Source organism: Rhodnius prolixus, unplaced genomic scaffold (assembly GCF_049639745.1).
Source record: "Rhodnius prolixus isolate KJV_2025 unplaced genomic scaffold, Rpr scaffold_12, whole genome shotgun sequence".
Classification (NCBI taxonomy): domain Eukaryota; kingdom Metazoa; phylum Arthropoda; class Insecta; order Hemiptera; family Reduviidae; genus Rhodnius; species Rhodnius prolixus.
Window position 1 is genome coordinate 815,908 of NW_027411635.1, and position 16,953 is coordinate 832,860.

At 36.0% G+C, this 16,953-nt stretch overlaps 1 protein-coding gene across 1 annotated transcript in view; it reads right to left on the minus strand.

Moving 5' to 3' along the window:
• Window positions 1–16,953, minus strand: part of orb2 (cytoplasmic polyadenylation element-binding protein orb2) — a 55,824-nt gene that overhangs the window by 12,389 nt on the left and 26,482 nt on the right. The window contains exons 2-4 of the mRNA XM_074143638.1: window positions 8,818–8,868; window positions 2,990–3,202; window positions 365–477 (exon numbers count right to left, since the gene is read on the minus strand). Coding sequence (XP_073999739.1) covers window positions 365–477; window positions 2,990–3,202; window positions 8,818–8,868 — 377 coding nt within the window. The remainder of the gene's footprint in view (window positions 1–364; window positions 478–2,989; window positions 3,203–8,817; window positions 8,869–16,953) is intronic.

A 16,953-nucleotide genomic window follows, 5' to 3' on the forward strand; every position in this document is an offset into this window, starting at 1 on the left:
GAAATGCATTTTAACTGTTTTCAAATGCAGCCTATTTTCGTGCGCCTTTTCAAAATGAATTTCGTCCGCAAAACGAATACTTACAAAGTTCAACGAAGATTCATAAAATATATATGATTAATTTAAAGGCAGAAGTTTGATTTTATTTATTTATTTTTAAAAAAGCTCACAATTATACTGACTAGCATATATACTATAGAAGCACTTAACACAGTCTTGAGAATAAATAAGTGCGGTGTTTGTGGGTGAAATGGTTTCAAGTCGACAGAGCTTTTTTACTTTTAAAAAGGAGTAGTTACATAACCCATTAGTTGGGATTAATTTGGTTATTATTAGTGAATATTAACTTGTAACAGTCTCTAACCTGAAAAAGCAAAAATGCATATCCTTTCGGTGGGAAGTAGGACTTACTCTCGGCTTTATGAGGCCAGTCTACTACTAGCGGGCCAAATCTCCGAAAACTTGCCGTGATCTCGTCTGCAAAATAAACAAAGAAGATCGGTATTAAAGTGCTAAAAACAGGTATTCATTTGTCTATCTAAGTCTTATTTTATACTCAAATTCAATTTTTCTTCAATCAAATTAAAATGAAACATTTTTTGAGTTAAGATTTGCAGAAATCCAAAATTTGATACAAAATTGGTTGAAAGAAAAAATTAATTTGAAATAAAATGGGTTAAAAATCTGAAAATTATTAAATAAAAGGCATTACAAAGGTTTAATTAAATTTTGTACGAGTAAAGCCTAACATAAACCGCTTTCAATATTTTAATACTTCTTGAAAGATTAGTACAAGTTCAACTTTATTGTTTACAGTTATTTTAACCAATTACATTTTCTCCTAACGTTTCGATCCTATGACTATCTTCTGGGCTGTTTAAAAATATATGCAAATTTAGGCCATCCTTATGCTCTTAACAACTTTTCATATATTTTTTAATTTAAACTGATGAATTAATTAGATGTTTGGTCGTTACTAAAATACTAGTATTACTAGTTTGGTGGGGCCAAGAACACTTTTGGAGCCCAAAACATTGAACCAATTTTCTTTAAGAAAATTGTGCTTCTTGGCTCCAGAGAACACCATTACTACATTATTTTATTTGATGTACCAATACAAATTATTGTTTCTCGTTACATAAGAAGATAATATTATATCTCGTATCTTTTTATTAAAATACATTATTGTTTTTCAAACCTTTTACATAATTTTATACGGACTCTTTGACTTTATTCAATTTATTTTTCTTTATTTAATGCACATCAATATCTAAGGTCATTGGCACCTGGAGTCTTCTTAGTGCACTGCCAACCTGAGCATCAACATTGTCACCAGAAAGTAGTTTTTTTTAAAGTAGATTTCTTGAAAGAGAAAGTCTAAGGGTAGCGCGTCTGGATTTGCACACGGGACCTCCGGCCACTGACTTTTAACATAAATTTAATACTTCGCAAATTTGGAATTTTTTATTTTAAATATTGTATCATAAAGGTGGACTGATACAGATTTCATTATTGTTTTTAGATAAGAAAACAGTTCATAGGTAAGATGAATAATTTTTTTTTTTTATTAACTCTGCTTTTTCTAAATTTATAAATTAAATGCTTTCCAATTTTTTTTGTTTGCACATCGATTTGGCACGTAAAATTTTTGCTTGTTCAAAAAGAAGGTTGTCTTTGCATTTTATTTTATTTTTTATTCATTATTTTTAAATGCTGTTATTACTCGTACTAGTTCAATTTTTTGTGAGTTCCGAACTGATTTAAAAAAAAATATAATTAAACTTTTCTGCTCTGAAGCCTCTTCAGAGTTATAGTCTCTTCTTCAGTGAAGAGATCAAAGAATAAAAATGTCAGTGAAAAAATAACTATTTAAATAAAATAAATTATAAAAATTGATACCAGTATACACAAAAATGTTATTAATATAACTATAAGATAAATTTATAAAAAGAAAGCTAGATCTAACAAAAAAGAGGAAAAATTTAGTAAATATTTGGGAAATCATATGAATTTCTAGGAAAAATGATACAAATTATTCTAAGTTGTAAAGTTAGTAAGTTATTAACAAAATTGTAAAGTTAAAACAAGTTTTTATATATGAGTAGAAACTGCGCTCAAAATCTGTAATAAAACGTTTAATACATAAATAAAAAATTAAAAATTTATTTCACAATGGTATCATTTAGAAAAAGTTGTTCAAAATATGCAAATGTTAAAATAAATGCTATCTAAATGGTTTGATTTTAGTGCAAGAAATAGTTCAATTTTTAACGTAATAATAAAATCAATTTGATTAGAAAAGTGAGTGAAAAATGAAGTGGTTCAAAAAAATATTACTTTGATTACAAATGTTTAAATAAGAGAATTTTAAAACCTGTAAAAATGGTTAATGGTTAAGCAATGCAATGAGGTTCATTTCAACTTGAAATATAAATAAATTATTCAGGGCCGCATTAACCACTTACAGGTATTTCTTAAATTTTTTCAAATAAAAATAAATTGATTCGAGGAAGACTTTAGCTTGACAATGTCCTTTCTCTTTCAATAGTAACCCTGTTAAAGGGTGGTGTTTGTAGTATGTGAGTTAATATTATAAATTCATTTAAAACTGAGCTATATAAAATATTTATTTGTTTGAATAGAAATTGTTTATTGTTCTACAAAAGGTTTGATCTGGTATCTAATAACATGGTTACATTTGTTCTAAATGCCCCTGAAAAGCGTTAATTAAGGAAGAAATGCTAACTCAACCTCTGTCGACGCCAGATCCCGACCCAAGCATATATATAAATCTTAGAAACCACGACTTCATTTACACACATTTAACTGAACACATTTCCGAGTTATTCTGGGGTAGTAATTACTTAAATCTTGAATAATTATTCAAGATTATAATCTTTGTGAGGTTCCCACTGATGGAATCTTAAATATGTGTCGTCTTACTTTTAGAGACGTAACCTACAATAACCACATTACACCATAAGCTCACCTTCATCGATATCCGGAGGCAGTCCGCCGACGAATACTTTGCGGGAATATCTCTCGCCGGTCTCGGATCCTTGAGAGTGTGGTGAAGACCGAGAAGGCGAGGAAAGCGAAGGTGGCGGCGCCTGGTGTACCTCGACCATCTGACCGTTCGGCTCCTCGATTAGGCCAGTCGGTTCTTCCAAGCCAGGAAAATATGTGGCTGTCTTGCCAGCAGCTGTAACAAGAAAAAACTGTTTTCAGGTTTCTTTGTACATGGGTTCAAAAACTAGAAATTCGAATGTTTTTTTTTTCTTTTCTAATCTTGTGAGAGCGGATTCACTGCATCAGTAGCTCAGCATCTCTTAATCATTCCATATTAGGAAGTTATAGGGAAAGCAGCCGGCTAATCCCTTTTTTCGGTGTGCCCTTGCAGTGTCCAGTACTCAAAAGTCTCAACTTTTCAAATACAATATGAAGAGGTGTGCAAGGTTAAGAACTACCACCATTCCAGCTGCGGATCAGCCTTCAGATCAGAGGGGAGTTTTCAGCTTCGCTCTAAACAGCCATTTCAGCCAAGTAAATTAAATACTTATCCCTTATTAAATACTAATAAGGATTTAATATGTCACAAAATTATAAATTTTAAGAACATTTCTTCTAACTGGAAGTGCTGATCGAAGTAGCATATTACTAATAAAATTTTTTTAGTTTATAGCGAATTTTTCCAAAAATAGTTTTTTTAAGCGAACATGTATAATCCTGAATCCAACTTTTTTTCGTAATTGTAATTTTCAAACCCTATTTTTTGGTCATCTAAACTCGAAAAGTGCAAAAAAATAAAATAATGCTGAAAGTTCAAATTTGATATTTGGTACAATTACTACCCATTATTATGACATGACAATAAGCTTTTTTGACAAAATCAGCCAACTGAATTGCCTCTTAATCGATTTTTCAGTTTTTTTTTCCAAAACCTCAAAATGTGTAAGAGGCGAGCTTTTCAAGTGAAATAAAAGAAAAACAAGAAAACTTTTCTTAACAATTTTATTTTTACATGAAAGCCTGGTACCTTAATCTACTTTTCCCCATAATTGTCACTAATATTAAGGCACTTATCGTATCGTACAACCAGCTTCTGAATCCCTTGTTCATAGAAGTCGGCTTCCTGATTTGACAACCATTGCAACACTATTAGCCTCATTATCTCGTCGTGGCGCGGGCAGAAACAAATGCTATTCACTGTGCTATACAGAGGGTGATCAAGTTGTTTCCAGCCAAAAGATCCCATGAGATCTTGAGTTTGATTTGCCAAAGTGTGGACGGACATTTGTAATGGAGGAAAACGATTCCCGTATCAGCATGCCACCCCATTTCCTACCATTCCCACTGCTCATAATGTTTTCTCCAAAAATGCCACTGATCTTACGATATATTTCAGCCGCTTTCACACCATTCGCACTAAGAAAACGAATCACAACACGTATTTCGCAGTCGGCGGGATTCTCAATCGGCGGAAGCATTTTAAATACTCAAACGGACGAATGATTCTGTAATAGCGTCTAGTTTCTTCCTGACAGATGTAGGTACACAACGCGCACAAGCCAAATGTTGAACGCACTGCAGCGGCCGAATTTTATAACGGTACTTAGTTAAACAACATGCCTGTTCTATGGTTCTTTAAATTTTTAGTTATAATCATTTTAATTTTACATGTTTGGCTCAGAAATGCTTCTTGTGTTTCGAATTTATTTTACCAGCTAGGTCTAGCAAACAATATGATAACTCATGAAAATAATTTTTCCTCTGGGGCGCCACGGTAGCCGAGCAGTTAGAGGCGAAGCTAGTGTGTGTTGTGGAGCTGGGTTCGATTCCCGGTCTTACGACTTAGATTTTATTTAATGGTTAATAAAAGATATTTACAGTAAAGTACGTTTGCTAGACGCCTCCATCCACGACAACTAATTGGTAGTTGGGCGTTAAGCCTCGCCTGAAAAAATGGCGATTACTTTACTTACTAATTTTTCCTCTGCATTTTTGGTTTTCATTGGAAAAAAAAAATCCAAATCATTTTCCTAAAATGTTACTACGAATTTATTTAAAACTAGGAATATAGGGGAAGGAATTAGTTCAGTGGTAATTTAATATTGGTATACTGAATTCCAAAGCGGAAACCTCGGGTTCGAATCCAGCTAAACCTTTAGATTTTTTTCGTCCTAGAAGCTTCTTACAGCTCAATGTCCGGTAATGGAGAGTGTTGTCTATAACGGGAGAGCACTATCCTTCGGTCAGCAGTCTACTGGAAAAATTACCTCAGATGATGGGCGCCCTTTGTTCAGTTCATTGCCAGCCACCGAAAAGTGTGTTCTCGTTTAAGACATTAAGCCGTCTAGTTAGCTAGCTGCCTATCATTTTTTTTTGTTGGTTTGTAGGGAAGGAAGGTTTAAAAACCCTATCGTTACCTTTCTTAAAAAACCAACCCTTAAGAATTAAAATTAACATTCTATTTAGTGACATGTAGGCGCCACGGTAGCCGAGTGGTTAGAGGCGAGTACTGCAAAGCTAATATGCATTGTGGTCCTGGGTTCGATTCCCCGGTCTTAGGCCTTGCATTTTATTTAATGGTTAATAAAAGAAATTTACAGTAAAGTATGTTTGCTAGTCGCCTCCGTCCATGACACCTAATTGGTAGTTGGACGTTAAGCCCCGCCTGAAAAAATAGGCGATTACTTTACTACTACTTTTACTTAGTGACATGTATTATATGTCTAAATAATAGTTTAGCAAGAATAGTTAGTACTTTAGGAGAAAAGGCCGTATGTGCTATTCTCTAAAGTCACTTTTGTGTAAGGTTTAGCCTCGAATCACAATAGAATTATAGATTTTGAAATATGTAAGTCAATTTCCAAATTTAAAGCAAACAGGTTAACCACAGCTGATTTTAGTAACGATCTCAGAAACACCAAAGATTAACGGGTTAATGAGAGTGGTATATTTATTTAATAAATATTTAATACATTAATTTATTTATATAAGGGCAATGACCATTTGAAATTATTGAAAATGTGATAAGAACCGCAGTGATGGATAATGTTTTTGATTTCATTGGTCGTAGCACGCTTGTTTATCGTATGCCTGATCGGATTCGGATTTCATCCATTATCACAGGTTGATTATTCAGTTTTTTATAGAAATAAAAATTTGAGTGTTTTTTAGCACATTTCTGAAAATGGTTCTAATTTGATAATGTTTTAAACTTTGTATAAACACTGCAACATATTGATCTATTACTTTTATTGAAAACATTTCTTCAAATATGTAGCTTTATTTAAGCGGAGTTGTTAAGGCGATGAAGTTTAGCTTTCCACTCAAGTGTCATATGGCTTTATTTCATGTATAACATTTATGAGCATTAATTACGTAGACAAAATTCTGAATTTGAAAATATGCCAAATGTATTAAAAGTTTGAAGTTATAGTATTTGTCTTCACGGAGCCAAGGTTTCATTTGAACTTCCAAGATTTTATGCAAACTGCGATAAAGAAAGACAAAAGAAAAAATTCGTCCTAGTGTTCTCATCAGATTTTTTTTATAATTTTAAACATAAAATTGCTGACGCAAGTGAAGGTAACACTTGAAAATGTTTGTGTATGGACAGAGCGATATTTGTGCTGCAAGGCCGCAAGGTCGCCTGACGTCACGCTTACTTCGTCTGCCCACACACACACACTGACAACACCTGACGTAACTCTAATGTGCGTACTACTTACTGTCTGTAGGCTCGTTCATCATTTCCACGAGTGGCCATTTATTGTAGCCGCAACAATTTTGTAGGATTTAATTTCTCTTAATGCTAGTGATAGAAAGATATTGGATTTGTGATTTAGTCAGTAATACACGTTTGTTCCCTTGAAATCGAACAAAATCTGTTGTGAACCACATGTGGTTTTCTTTATCTCTAAATTCTTTCGACTGCTTGTAGGTAAATTAATGTGGCTACTTAGCAGTATCACCGTCGAATTCAGAAGTTTCTTTACAAGATACACAAAACCCTACAAAAAAAACCCTTGTTAAGCAAAAGCTACAAATCCATCATTGAACGGTTCAAGCAGACTAATGTGTCAACTAAGCCTGCAGTGCTCGGTCAGCAAGCAGATCCTACATAATTATACAGTGCCATTTGATCCTGAAAGAGCAGTTCTAACGTTAATACTGGTGAAGACCCTTGAATAAACTCTTTCTTTTGTCATTGGCTAGTGCTATTATGGTACCAGGCCTTTAAGATTTGCTGCGAACCAAAGACATTGTGGTTTAATCCCAGCCCTGGATATGCAACCCAAGGATTTTAGGCTGTAGTCAGCACGCAATGTTAATTAAAATTGATAAAATCGTTTGTATCAGAAATTCAATGACATATTTTTGATCCTCTTCGAAACTAGAGAACTTCGGAAGACTGGAAAAAACTACTCCAACTGGAGGGTGCCTTAACAGATCCCCTGAGCCATACAGGCATAGGCTTACTTGCCAATCCCGTAGGAGTCTAAAACTCACGCCCAATTTTTAGATTAGAGGAGTTCGTTTAGAATTCTGGCTGAATGTAGCCGTTTAATCTTGTCTTAGAGTAGCACTACCCAAACTAAGAACAGAGTTCGCATTAAAATTGCATTTTTTTATAGCATATAATTAGAAAACTTGAATGTTTTCTATTTTTACAGCGGGCTTTCAACTCCTAAATCCCCACCAGGTGGGAACTATACTGAAACTAGAAAAACGTCTTTGTTAGATGCTACTAATATAATAGCTCATCGTCCCTCAAAATAAATTCTTTATCTCTTAATAAATCGTACTGTGCGATCAATATTCATTTTAATTTGCATTCTAACATCAACAGCCATAAATCCTGACATAAACAGACGTAGTAATCCACTTCTCGTGATTCGAGTAGAAGCAAATCCTTCTTAATGCTGAGTTCCGTCCACTCTCAATAAAAAGACCTAGACCTAAAACAATAGCATATTCCTTCCATAGACTGAAAGACAGTTGTTCAATCACTAAAGACCTGCCAAGTGCACTCCTGTCTCCAAATATCGCTACTACTCCAGATCTGCCCTTCCTTCTGGAACAATCCATGTATAACTTCTAGATCACGCCAAATGGAACCATGCTGACCAATCCTCCCTAGAAAGCAACCCAATGCTGTAAGAATGATAAAAATCAAACTTGATTGCTCTGTTATATGAACCTGTGGCTGAACCTTAAATGATATAATAACAGAACGACCATGATGCTTACCTTGACAAAAACCTTCCAGTCTAATTCTGTAACAAACTTAAGTATTCACGTTTTTCTAATTTTACTGCAGCATTTGGAATGGTTTTGAAAGTTCCGAAGCCAAGGTATGAGTGTCCTCCAGTGTTATCAAGCAGACCTTAACTACATACTATAGTCGCATACAATAAAGAAGTCTTACAGCCTTGGTGTGCAGCCAACCATAACATTACCTTGCGGAAGAATCAAGAGCTCTGCCTACAATTCAGAATAACACATTCTGACGCTGATGTTTTTAACATGTTCTGCGAGTTTAATTTGCTGTCAAAGAATAATGCAAGCGATTTCACCGATTTACTAGTCTAAAAACATTTCTCACCAGTTTGTCGGCAACTTCGTTCTTCCTGATGCCACATGACGCGGCAGCCAACTCAGGCTTACCTAATTACGCCAGGGGTAGTCCGCATTAGGGCCCTATTTCGCGTAGTATTCTAATTGTATTTTACCTAGTTGAAATACCCATTTTAGGTAACATTACAGAGAAACACGCATACACATCTATTGAAGAAGACTTAGTGTACTCACCATGTAATTGTGTTAGTGACTGTAGCGCGTTTGTGTTGCAGTTGACAAAACCTGGAAAAATAAAATTACACACATAAGTAAGGAAAATTTTTTAAAGCAGCAGTTTCTCCCAGCTAATGGCATCACTAAATAAAGTTGTTAATCTCACAAAATCTATTCCAGCATTGACAGAGGGTTCCCGAAAAATTTGAAGCAGGAGCAAATATCTATAAAAATTAACGATTTGAAAAAAAACTTATATGAATGAGTTCGTCACGAGAGCCTACTGAAAGACATAGGAAAACTTTAGGCTTCTCGGTCCATGTTCACCGTAGACAAATTGTATTAAATTCTCACAAAGTGAACTTCCTATTGTCATGTGGAAGAAAATGGTGAAAAAAAAGAGATACGGTTCCATTTGGGTAAACTGCAAGCCCAGGGTGTGAAGCTCAATTGTAGAAACATAAAAAAACGATAAAGGTAGGGCACACAAAAAGTGGTAGGTCAAGATAGTTAGGTTAAATAGAAAAAGGATAGAACCGGTAAGATTTCCGAAAGAAAAGATGAATGGCAAACCAAGAGATGCGAGGACGGTGTGAAGGACGAGGAGCATGGAAGTGCGAAGGTAGATAAAGGAGGCACAGGGTAAGAGAACGATAGAGTAGGATTGTAGCGCAAGTTCAGGTTCTTAAAAAATCAAAGAACTGAAAATGGATGGCAAAGCAAAATAATTGTTCTTTAAAAAAATAAGGTGTGAACATGACTTCCTTTTACTGTTATTCTTACATTTTAACTTATACGTTTTCCTTATAACTTTCGATTTTGTATTAAATGATAGTTTACTTCAATATCTTACAAATTTACTGCAATAAAACAGTACTTACGACCAATAACTTTCCCAAAACGTTTTTAAAATTAATTTAGATTGTTTAGTTTAGTTTGTTTTCCTAGTTTGTTTAGTTTGTTCTCCTAGTCCTTAGTAAGTCTTGTAAAATATGTACTATTTTTAGTATTTATCAGAAATGCAGGATTTGACAAGAGAATTTAATTTTTCCACATTGGTCTCTGGGTCTGAATGAAATAATTAGCTAAATCCGTAATTTAAGATAAACATTTAAACGCAGTTCAGCACAATTGGGTGCGTGCTGTACAACCTAATCCTCTTTAGCCAATACAAGAAGAAGAAGATTAAAAATTCTTTAGATTTAATAGAAACTCGGAGGATCCGAATAATTATCAAAAATGATGGTAAAACACAATGACGCCATTACAAAACTTTTTAAGAATTTGCAATAATTTTCAGATATTTTAGGAGAACGGTGGAAGTTAGGTACTACTAAAAAATGTCAGCATATTGTACTGTTCTAAGACCTGTATCAATTATTTAAAAGAGCCTCATTTTTAATTTTTTTTACTTCACTTACTTTTTAGGTGTCGCAATCGAGTGTACATACAATTCAATTTTGAAGTTTAACCGTTACTTACTCTTTTAACTGAATAAATTTCCATTTTGGGACCTACCATAAACTATTTAGGTAAATGGTGGAGTGGTCTAGTTATAAGATCAGACAGAATTGGTGTCAAACAACTACGAGGGTCGTTTGAAAAGTCCGTGCAAAGTCAGAGAGATAGCACCACTGGCGCGTATCGAGGTTATGTTTAGTTAGTAGCATCTCTTGGAAGAACACACTCCAAGTTTCAGCCAGATCGGTCTATTTCTTTGTGTTTGGCATTCGTTTGAATCGAGGAAGCCGAGTGATTTTCAAAAAATGGACGAAAAAGAATTTCGTGTGTTGATTAAACACTACTTTATGAAAGGCAAAACGCCTCAGGAGACTAAAGAGAAGCTTGATAAACATTATGGTGACTCTGCACCTTCGATTAGAACAGTTTATAAGTGGTTTCAAAATTTTCGGAGTGCCCATATGGGCACAAGTGACGCTGAACGTTCTGGACGCCCTGTTGCGGTTACTACTCCAGAAATCATTGATAAAATCCATGATATGGTGATGGATGACAGAAGAGTGAAGGTGCGTGAGATTGCTAGTGCTGTGGGCATCTCGAATGAACGGGTAAATAATATTTTGCATCAACATTTGGACATGACAAAGCTATCCGCAAGATGGGTGCCGCGATTGCTCACGCTTGACCAAAAACGAAATCGTGTGAAGTGTTGCAAGGACGGTTTGCAGCTGTTCCAGAAGAATTCGCAGGACTGTAAGCGTCGTTTCGTCACTGTGGATGAAACATGGATACATCACTACACTCCTGAGACCGAAGAACAATCTAAACAATGGTTTACCAAGGGGGCGACTGTCTTTTGGGATTCGCAAGGAATAATCCTCATCGACTATCTGGAAAAGGGTAAAACTATTACAGGTGCATATTATTCATCGTTATTGGACCGTTTGAAAACCGAGCTGCAAGAAAAACGCCCACGATTGGCCCACAAAAAAGTCCTTTTCCATCACGACAACGCACCAGCTCATACCTCAGCAGTTGTGGTCGCAAAATTAATGGAAATAGGGTTCCAACTCGTTTCACATCCCCCCTATTTTCTAGACTTGGCTCCCTCGGACTACTATTTGTTCCCCAATATGAAGAAATGGCTGGCGGGAAAAAGATTTTATTCAAACGAGGAGGTGATTGCAGAAACGAATGGCTATTTTTCAGACTTGGACAAATCCTATTATTTGGAAGAGATCAACAAACTAGAGCAGCGTTGGACGAAGTGTATAAGCCTAAAAGGAGACTATGTTGAAAAATAAAAAAGGTTTACCCCAAAAATTAAGTAGTTTTTATTTTTGCACGGACTTTTCAAACGACCCTCGTAAGTAGTTTCAATATCAGAGTTATCTGGGTCCATTTTTGGAATAATTTTTTTGCATTAATGTTTCAAATAATATCGACTTACTTATTTTAAATCGTACATCATAGCATTCATTCTATTACCTCTACGTGACTCAAAATAAGTTAGCGTACAACCGGGTGTCCTACTTTACCAATAGGATTGATTTTTCTCTATTTTTTTTGAGATTTTCTCGATAATGACTACCGAGATTTTTTTTTTTTTTATTTAACTATGCATACTCATTGCAATAACTACAACTTTTTAAGGAATATGCTTGAATAAAGTTTTGATAGATTTCCCAACAAAGTCCCATGTCAGTGTTAAACCATAAGAGGTTACATGTATGGCTGAAATTCCGAGTTTTGAATAAATTAAACCCCCACCAAAATTATTACTTTACTAAAAGGAAATGGATTAGCTATGTGGTTAGCATACTGGACTCCCACGCGGAGGTCCCGGGTTCGAATCCAGCTGCTGGCCACTTACGATTTTCTCTATCTAGGAGCTTCTTACAGCTCACTTTCCGTAACAAGAGAACACTGTCCGGAAACCGGCAGTGCACTGAAAAAAAAAAAAAAACTCAGAGCGCCAATAACCTTAAACTATTTCTTTCGAGATTTTCACGAAATTTTCTCGAATTATTTTTTCAAAAGAGCGTAATTTAGTCATATACAAAAGAAAATTTTTACGTCCAAAAATTAAGCATACATAGACAATGGCTTACTAACCAACCGTCTGACAGGAGTTTGGCTTACACAAAGTGAAAATGAAAATAAACCATAATTATAATTAACCAACAAACAGAAAAAGTCTTTTACTTTGAGTAATCATACGAAATTTTTTATTCTCTAGCATTTTTTCTTTCATTAATAAATTTATAATATTATTAAAAAAAACATAGACAACAAAAAGTATTTGAGAAATAACTTTATGCAACTTAAATGCACGTTGATTTAATCTGCTTAAATGCAGCAATTTCCCCAGAAAACTCGATTAAAACATTTCTAGAATTGTACAGGCTATCCTCTACCGTACCATTTCAGTAAACTGTACGATTGATTATACCACTTATCGTATGTGGCTAAACATGTTTCAACGTAGAATTCCTCAAGCAGAAGTACTAATGAAGTAATATTTATGCATTGGTTGAAATTTTCTTGAAAATGGCCAGCAACCGTTGTTTCTCTAAACTTCACATGTATTTAGAACAGTTCTGAGACGAGACAGAGTTAGCAAATGTGTTGTTTTGACAAACGAGGATATTAAAGAAATCTTTTTTTATGTTAGAAATTTGAGAATTACTGTCATTGGAGAGTGTTGGTTCCAATATTTTTATTAGCAAGAGCCACGTCACCAGTATGACCGTCGGATTCCCTCGCCATTACAAAAACCTGAATCCCCACTACTTAAAAAAAACCCCCTACAACCGCCGTATTTACTTAATAAAACTTGTAATGTCACCTCAGTATTTTTAAACTCAATTTATTGTCTTTTTGACGCATTACAAACTTCTATGTTAAATAAACCCAATTAGCAAACAGCTTGTGCTCTAGTCTCACCAGCAATTTTACAATCAATATTTTGTCTTGAAAAATATTTTATTTAAAAACAACAAGAAAAAATTAGGGATAAAAATTCATAACATTCTGTAATATCCGATTCTCAAGGTTCGAACTCTGCATTTTAGAATAGATTCTTTCTAGTAGGGTGACCTTAAAGGCCTACGCCTCCGCGACCGAATGGATCTATTGTGGCTCCCACTTCTCTAGAGCTCGCCCTTCAAAGCCGTCCGTTTAATCAGACTCTTAACTCCTGGGTAAAGCTCACCAAGCCTTGGTTCTTCCTCCCCTGAGAAGTAACATCCTTAGCCATACAAGCCCCTCACACTGACACAACATGTGCAGTACCGTTTCCTCCTCTTCCTGACAGCACATACAGAGGCTATCATCTGCCAAGCCCATGCGATGCATGTGCTTCCTGAGCCTTCAGTGGCCAGTTAATAGGCCTACAATTATCCAAATAACCAGACGGCTTTAACAGATTATTTCTGCAGTCAGCCTTATCGAATCACCCATAATGAACTCCTTCGCCTGTCTCTGCCCAATGGTGGCCAACAACAACTCTTGAGACCTACTCTTCACCCATATTTTGATGGCCGCACTTTTAAAGCACCTGGAAACCCCAAAATAGGACCCCGGACTAAAGAATTCTCCCGCAGCGCTTTTACTGGCCAGCAGATCTGCCGTTTCATTTCCCTTATTTCCTAAATGACCCCTGGTACCCTCACCAAAAAGACCTTCTTTAGGCAACTAATTTCTGTCAGGCCCCCAGACAGTCCCATACCAGCCGTGAAGTGAACTAGTAAGAAACAATAGCTCGTAGAGCTGCTTAGCTGTCCGAGAAAATCACGATCCTAGACTTAATAATTCCTCTTCTAATAATCTCGGCAGCACAGAACCTGAAAGACTGAAGCTACGAGGGTCATTCAATAAGTAACGAGACAAATTATTATTGCTCAAAAACGGTTTATTGGATCAGTACAAAACTTTGGTTACTTTTCAACATAGTCCCCAGCAACACTTATACACTTGTCCCAGCTTTCTGCTAATTTGTAAATGCCCTTGGCATAAAATTCTTTGGGTTGATCTCGAAGCCACTTTTGCACCTGATTTTTTACCTCTTCATTGGATCGAAAATGTATCCCTCGTAGACCATCTTTAAGGGGTCCAAACAGATGGAAGTCTGATGGGGCGAGGTCGGGGCTGTAGGGGGGATGTGGAAGGATCTCCCATCCCAGTTTCTGAAGTTTTTCTTTCGTCAGCTGTGCCGTATGTGGACGGGCGTTGTCATGAAGCAAAATCACGCCTTCAGTCAAGAGCCCACGGCGTTTCGTTCGAATTGCAGGTCTTATCTTGTTTTCCAGCATGTCACTGTAGTACTGGCTGTTGATTGTTCTTTGGCCTTCAAGAAAATCACAATAAATTGGCCCCTGAAAATTCCAGAATACTGTAAGCATGACTTTACCGGCAGATGGCTGGGTAAACCTTCCGCGACTAAAAATCTGATCACGGCACGTTGTTCTTCCACGGTGCAATTCTCGAGCGGACTCGCCATCGTTAACTGAGTAAATTTGAGGTTATGTTTACAAAATATAATTGAACAGCTGATCAGATGTCATCGCAAGGTTGCCAACTTTATGTCCTGAAAGTTTCATACGGATCAATTTAGCTGTTTTTTAGCAGTAGTAATTTGTCTCGTTACTTATTGAATGACCCTCGTAGTTTGCCTAGGTCAGGGGTTGGCAACCTATTTTAGGTAGGGAGCCATTTCTCCTGAAATAATTTTGATAAATCCTCTGAAGATCATTTGTATTCACAAATTATTATTTTATGATATTCAATAACCTTTAAATGTCCTATAAATTTATTTTCACATATTGCAAAGTAAATAAACGAATAAATAATAACTAAACCTGTATTTGAATGAAAATGGCGGCAGTCCTATATATTACGTACTGTATTTTAATATAATTCTATTCAGTTTCAAACCTATCACATTTAAAATTCTTTTTGAAAAAATATCTTCACTTTAATAAATGAAATTTTCATTTGTTCAGTAAAATTGAAATATACAATTTATTTTGGACAGGCTGAAGAGCCACAAAATTTGGATAAAAGAGCCGCATGCGGCTAGCGAGTCGCGGGTTGCCGACCCCTGGCCTAGGCTAACCAAAAAGCTACATTTCGGCTTCGCCCCGTACACTCCCGCTCCTACCCCCTCCTCAGTCTTGGAGCCATCCGTGTAACACATTCGAGTCCCCTAACTCTGCATTTTAGAAACATATTTAACTCTCACAAACATTATACACTGTGTACAATCATACATCACACTTAAAGTAACACATTAGAGGGATGCCTTCCACAAAAAATGACCTTAAAATTAACTTTCCTAAAAAATTTATTACAATAATAAAAGTTGTGTAAGTAATGTTTATGTGAACGGCAGAAAATGCTAGCGTGGCATTTTATCTGATGCCTAGTTTATAAAATAACGATTTATACAGTTTATGCAATTAATAAAATGCAACACCTTGTATAAAATTTCTACAGCGAAAAAGTAAAATAAAATAAAAGAATAAAGAAAAATTGAACGAAACTTTAAATATAAGTCTCAATACACAAAAAAAATATTAAGCAACACAATGGGTACTTATAATTTTAAGCAAGTTGAAATTTAATATATCGCAACTAACAATGAAAACAATGTACGAGGGGGTACCCAAAAATAACCGGAATTGCGTTGCCGCGCATGGAGCTTATGTAGTACGCATTTCTGCCGCTAGACGTGTATAGCGCAATTCCTTGCCAGTTCAGTCCTGCCTGTGTAGTCTGCCTGGCTTGTTCTGTTCATCTGCAGTGATTGTTTTTACCAGCGCTGTTTTGTTCTTTTTTCGTTTTTTATGATGGCAAGTTTAAGTGAACAACGTGCAGCTCTGAAATTTTGTTTTCTACTCGGCAAAAATGCTGCTGAAAGCGTTTTAATGTTGAAAACAGCTTACAAAGATGACGCTATGGGAAAAACTCAAGTATACGAGTGGTTTACTCGGTTTAAAAATGGCGACATGTCGATTGATGACAAACCTCGTTCTGGACGTCCATCAACTGACCGAATCGACGAAAATGTTGACAAAATTCGAGAGCTGGTGTTCACAGACCGTCGACAGACGACAATTGATCAACTGTCAGAGAGTAGTGGGTTATCTTGGAGCTCGGTTCAGCGAATTTTAACGGAAGATTTGGGGATGAAAAGGGTTGCTGCCAAGTTTGTTCCTCGAGTTCTGACTGACAATCAAAAAGAACATCGAGTTGAAACATGTCGTGCTTTGAAACAACAACTTGAAACTGATCCAGACTTTCTGTCAAAGGTGATGAGTCATGGTGCTATGGTTATGACCCAGAAACAAAGCAACAGTCGAGCCAATGGAAGACGTCATCTTCACCCCGACCAAAAAAATGTCAAGTCAAGTCAAACATCAAAACAATGCTGATTTGCTTTTTTGATGCCAAAGGCGTAGTCCATTCAGAGTTTGTCCCCCCAGGTCAGACCGTCAATCAAACCTTGTATTTGGAAGTTTTGAAAAGATTGCGCAATAGTGTTCGCCAAAAAAGACCCGATTTGTGGCAAACAGGAGACTGGTTCTTCCACCACGACAATGCACCTGCACACACAGCCATCTCTGTTACACAGTTTTTGGCTAAAAATGGCATGGTTCCGCTGCCCCACGCACCTTACTCGCCTGACCTGGC